Consider the following 6,010-nt stretch of genomic DNA (forward strand, 5'->3'; position numbering starts at 1 on the left):
CCTGTAGTCAGTTTGAATTTAACCCACCTCAGTCTGTGCTGGAGGTTCGCCCTGTCTGCAGAGGGAAAGCAAGCCTGTAGTCAGTTTGAATTTAAATGAAAGGAGCCTGCACAAGGATGCTAAAGTGGAAGTCAGACTGTCTACAGGGCAAGTATTCCAGAAGATATGTGCCCCAAAATTCAGGACAGCAGTGTCTTAATACACTGAAGCTGGACACAGGTCAAAGCCCTGGCCTATGCTGAATCAAACTGTTCTTTAAACCATCTGTTTTGTGCTAATATAAAACTCTTTCGTTGGAAGTACAAAGCTGCCTGAGGTCTTTAAAGGTGCTTAAAGTTTTAAAGGTGCTCAAAATGAGCTGTTTTCGCTTGCAGCTAATAAAACTTCCTGAGCTTTCTCTTTCGTTGGAAGTACAAAGCTGCCTGAGGTCTTTAAAGGTGCTTAAAATGAGCTGTTTTCGCTTGCACCTAATAAAACTTCCTGAGTTTCCATTCTCAGTGTCTATGCCATGACAAAAACTACAAGGGAAAATACTGGGTTTTGCTAACTGGGTGCCCAACACCATTCAAGTCTGTGGCTAAGATTAAAAGTCTAAAGTGAATCACATAGTTCAACAGTCACAGGAAAATGTGTGCAAGTCCTGCAATAAAGCCTTTTGGCTATTTTATTTTATTCTACAAATAAAGACAACTGTCCATCATTAAATGGAAAAAATAATAGTTTGAGTTGTATATAGCATGAAACAGTAGTTCCCTTCACAAAAACATCTCTAGTTCATTAGTTTATTACAAAATACCCACTCACAAAAAAGCACAAGCACAATCTTTATACTTGTGAAATGAGTTGATATTTCATATACAAAATAATTTCCACATAATTCCATATAATTTTATTTTATATAGAAATAGGTCATTATTACAACAGCTGTACAATACACTACTTTTTATTTAATAATTACATAAAATCTTTTTTAGAAACATATCAACGGAAAACATACAAAAAAAGCGAAAAGTGCATTTTCTTTTTTTTTCCCCTCCAAAGGAAAATTTAATCCTAAATGTTATAATGAAAGAGATATGTAATAGTCTGCAGCATCCCGAGTCAGTGGGCCAAAACACAGTGCATATTTCTCAGAGACTTGGAGTGGGTGAGTTTAGGTTGAAGGATTCCTGTTGTACTACTGGAGAATTGCATGATTGTGCTTACAATTTGTGTTCTTCTTTGCAATCACAATTCATGTATGAAACAGTCCAGTGTGGGTTTTGGGTTTGTCTTTTTGGTTGGTTTGTTTTTAGTAATGAAGAACAGTTAGGGTAAGCTGCATAATACTTTTCAGATTCTAAATCAAGGGTTATGAGCTGTAGACCATCTTCACCAATGGCTGGGCTTTTTCCTCCATTGGATGTGCTAATTTGGCCACAAGAATAAAGAAACAAACTTCTCTTTACAGAAAGTGCCTAGGTTTTCTCATCTCTGCAGTTGTGCAAAATAATAATAATAATAATCATAATAAAAATAATCTCTTGTTCTCTCCTCGATAGACCTTTGACGCAGTGCTTTTCCTACACAAAAGAAGAACTGAAACAGTGAAGGCCAAGTACCTCATGAGTCTGTCGACAGTCTTTTGGAATTGCCAGATGGCTTCCAGAGTGACACGCTGGGATTGAACGCCTCTTCCCATGCTCCCAGCGGTGATGGAGGCTGCTCAGGATAGTGCTCCTTTTCATTTTGCTCTGTCAGTACATCCTGTGCTCACGACACAGCGCGAACGGAAGCCAGCGTGCCGTGAATGCGCTGTCTGTGGCAGTCTGCACTCTGGGCGTACTTCTGTCACAGAGCTTGGAAAGAAATGCTTGTGCAAAAGCCAGAACAGTAAGTACAAAGTCATTCTCTTCTGCCCCATGTGCCCATTGGTTAAAGCTAATCGTGCATTGATTGTGCTGGTGGGACTCTATCGCAGTGGCTGTGGTAAATTTGATGATTCTGATAAACTATTCCTTCTTCTTGATGTTAGTTGCTGTTGCTGCTGCTGCTGCTGCTGCTGCTGTGTTTGATGATACCCCATATTTCCTGGCTGTGGTGAGTAAGATGGCAGGAGCAAAGAATCGGGTTGTTCATTGTGCAAAGAACTTGGTGTTTGCACCTACAGATAAAATAAAATTTATCCTGGTGTTTGATTCTTTCACGCGTTAATGCTCTTTGTCCTCAGGTTACAGGATGCTTGAAAATACTACTGGTTTGCTGGCTTTTATTTCTGGAGCTGTTTGGCGTGAGGTTAGCTTAACTAATGCTGGAAGGGATGGACATAAATTGCAACAAAGAACATTGCATTTAAGCATTGAAAAGGTTTTCTCACAGTAATGCACTGCCTGGGATTTGCAGGTTATCCTGAAAAGCCTGTTTGGGAACCGTGTGGCTGAACATATCAGAAATGACACGGATGGGTGGCAGAAATGAAACAGGATTCTAATGTGCCTCATGCTGTCCCTTCTAGCCCTTCCTTTTCCTGAGCTTACAGCTGGGTGTGACCTTGCAGTGTTGATGTGAATTTTGCAGATGCTTTATTGGAAACAGTATCTGACAGACATTTTTTTTCATTAATTCTCAGACTATGATAAGGATTTCAGTTCAATAACAAGGGTTTAATCATTTGAGGTTGGTTATACTCTTTCAGTGATGCCAGTGGATACGTGACCAGGTTTCATAGACTCAGTTCAGCTCCTGTTGAACTAATACAGAGACACCTCATTTCCCCCCTTTACTTTAGTATGTGTTGAATTAGGTCAAAAAATAAGTATTTTTACATCTTCAAATCACCTGGTTCTTCCAGGCAACGTGCTCCACTTTATCTTCTTTGCCTTGTGGAGTTGAGAAAATATGTTCGTTTCCTGAAGGGATCCAGATATCTGATCCAGATCTATTTTATGTTGATGCTGGTAATTAAAAATCATCTTTTGACTTGTAAACTAAGCAAATTTTATACTGAATAAAGAGAACAGAACAAATCCTAAGGCATTGATTTTCTCCAGCTGGAAATAAACTTTAAATATATCCAAGATAATCTGATTATGCTTTAAATGTACAGAATTAGTAATTTCCTTTTAAATATTCTGACTGTTCCCACTGCTCCCTTGCTGTACTAGTACTGACCACTGTAGCAGTGTGTCACACATCAGAATCTCTTTAATGGACATTCCTGCCAGGATCAGGCTCCAGCAGAAACCTGGGGCCCCGCCTGCACAGCCCACTCACCTTGTCACTCTGTGTGCACACTTTATACATCATCCTCTCTGTCCTACCTGCAGGTAGCGTTGTTGCTGATGCTGTTGGTGCTGGAGTTGCATAGGTGGCAAAGAGGATGGCTGGGAAGGAGGAGTAGTGGTGAACCCTTGGTTTAACACTGCTTGTCCCATCAGTACGATCGGAGAGCTGCTGCTGGAAGTCTGCACTTCCAAACTTTGAAACATTTGTTGGGTTTGAGAATACCTATGGAAGAAAGAAGCAAAACAACCAAGAACAAAGTGTTGGAAACAAAGGTCTTCTCTTAGAAGGGGGATGGCAATCCCTAGCCTTCCTAACTCACAGAATCACAGCATGCTGTCAGTTGGAAAGGTCCTTAAAGACTGTCTAGTGCCAGCCTGCCTCTCATGGTAGGGGACATCTTCCATTAGACCAGGTTGCTCAGAGCCCCATCCACCAATCTGGCTTTGAACACTGACAGGGATAGGACATCCACCGCTTCTCTGGGCAACCTGTTTCAGTGCCTCACCACCCTCACAGTAAAGAATTTCTTCCTAATATCTAATCCAAACCTGCCCTCTTTCAGTTTAAATTCACTAACTTTTGTCCTATTCCTATATGCCCTTGTAAAAAGTCCCTCCCCTTCTCTCTTGTAGCCCCTTCTAAGATACTGGTCTCCCCACGTCTTCTCCAGCCTAAACCCCCCAAATAATTCCTAATAAATTATTAGGGACCTGCTAATATGAACAACTATGAGCACTATTGGTAGCACTGCTTTCCCTTACTCTGTGCATGAGCTGGGCTTGGAGGGTAGAATACATCTCACCTCAAAATCCAGATCACATTTTAGATTCATTAAGAATTCTGGTCTATGCACATCTTGTCTTCAGCCACAGCATTCACATCCCCAGCTCATTAAACCAAATGGCCTTTGATTCTGTTTTAATATGCTGAGCCCTGAACTGCAGCAAGAGAGAAGCAAATGCACTCCTGTCCTGCTGCCCGTGCTCCCCTGTGACTGCCTGGGGGGTGGTGATCTCCTGCAGACACACAGCTAGGGTTGATTACTTCTTAAGCTGCTCATACATGTATTGCCACATAGAATCAGCAGTTCCCATCACCATGAGCCCCACTCTAGGAACAGAAGAAGCCTCTAGAAACTCTCTGGAACAAGGGATGTGACAGAACCAAAATACTCATTTCCTCTTGCCATTCTGCTTTTGCAGAGCAAAACTGAAATATGTGTTGTTTTGTGAAAGGCTGTGGGCAAAACCACAATGGAATTATTGCCAACCCAGCCTAATTCTGTTTATCCTGTAAAGGGTGATGAGATCATAGTGTGGCTTGTGTTCACTCAACAGCTGTTCAACATTAGGGTTTAGTTAGAAATGCTACAGTCTGGGTACTTGTATGAGGATGTGAGCTCCTATAAAACAGTCCCATGAGTCAGGAAGTCTACATGAGCTGGGAGATGCATCTTTGCAAATAAGGCCTCTTTTATTCAGAGGCTTAAAAGCAGAGCTACAATATTTACATTTGACAAATTAACTCAAGATAATCTTAAACAACAATAATGATGTTTAAAAAAGGAAGTAGTGAATACCTACATTCCTGAGATAACATTAGAAGAGTACTGTTTTATAAAAAAGAATTTAAAGGAATGATGTGCAAACAGTTGCTTATTGTTTTATCAGTTCACAATTCAGTACAGTGACAAAAAACAGCTAAAAAAAAGGTATATTTTGCCCAGCGTGTTCTGCTTCCTTCATCTAAGTCTTGAGGAGACAAAACAACTGAGGTGAGGCTTTCCATTTTCACCAGTCAGTAAACTGAGCCAGTGCTGACTTTCTCACATTTACCTTTGGTGGGTCAGAAGTTCTAGTGCTGAAGCAGGCAGCATGTGAAGAACAAAAATTCCCCCAGCCATGGCTTGTTAAAACGCCACTGGCACTTTGTGTTTCTCTCTGTCACTCTTCCTGATATGACCAGGCAGGGTAAGGCTGACCCTGATGCTGGAAGGCAGGCTCAGCACAGTAACACATTCCCAATATTTATGACTACTTCATCATCTTACAAAAGAAGGCTACTTCCCCTCCAAAGCAACTTTGATGTTTTATCTTCAACAAGGCACGTACTTGGCCTGGGATCCCGCCATGCTGAGGTCTGAAGGGTGTCTTGCATTACAGGACCCAGGCATCATGGGCTGAATAGGCTGGCTAAGCAACAATCTGGCACATGAGGGAAAAAAAAAAAAAAAAAAGACATTGCTGGAAGAGAAGGACCACACAAATGCCAGGCTGTGCAAAGAGAAGCGGCATTTTCAGAGGCACGGCACCAGGCTGAGCGTGGGGAGCTCTGGCCCAGCTGCTGGCTGTGGCAGGCTGTCCTGGGCACCGCGCCTGCCCTCTGGGGTGATCTGGGCGCCGGACACACACCTCATAAATCACATTTTTCACCATTATCGTCTGCTAAGTGTACGGGTGCTTGAACAATATTTTACAACTTCGGTTAAATTCACCTTGTGCTCTTCAAAGGCAGCAGCAAGGTATCAGTTTTCCTAACGCTACGGGGTCAGACAGCTACACTTTGTGAATTTTAATGCACCCGTGCATTAGTGCAGTCCCAAGGGCTGGGGTGCGCCGGGAGCGCGGTTCCCGCGGGCAGAGGGGAAGCGGGGCCGGCCCTACCTGAGCTGCTGGTCGTGGCTGCAGCCGGCGGGCGCGGGGGTGCCGCCGCCGCCGCGGGACAGGCCGCCAGGGGGCGCCGCGCC

At 43.0% G+C, this 6,010-nt stretch overlaps 1 protein-coding gene across 1 annotated transcript in view; it reads right to left on the bottom strand.

The window, feature by feature from the left end:
• Positions 1 to 632: 632 nt before the first annotated feature.
• The window catches only part of NPAS2 (neuronal PAS domain protein 2), a 105,086-nt gene continuing 99,708 nt past the window's right edge, over positions 633 to 6,010 (bottom strand). Inside the window, 4 exon segments of the mRNA XM_039714398.1 lie at positions 633 to 2,143; positions 3,300 to 3,486; positions 5,376 to 5,468; positions 5,928 to 6,010. The exon segment at positions 5,928 to 6,010 is cut by the window's right edge and continues 40 nt beyond it. Of these exon segments, the coding sequence (XP_039570332.1) occupies positions 1,952 to 2,143; positions 3,300 to 3,486; positions 5,376 to 5,468; positions 5,928 to 6,010 (555 nt within the window). The 3' untranslated portion in view covers positions 633 to 1,951.

Source organism: Passer montanus, unplaced genomic scaffold (assembly GCF_014805655.1).
Source record: "Passer montanus isolate IOZ18808 unplaced genomic scaffold, ASM1480565v1 scaffold3, whole genome shotgun sequence".
Taxonomy (NCBI): Eukaryota; Metazoa; Chordata; class Aves; order Passeriformes; family Passeridae; genus Passer; species Passer montanus.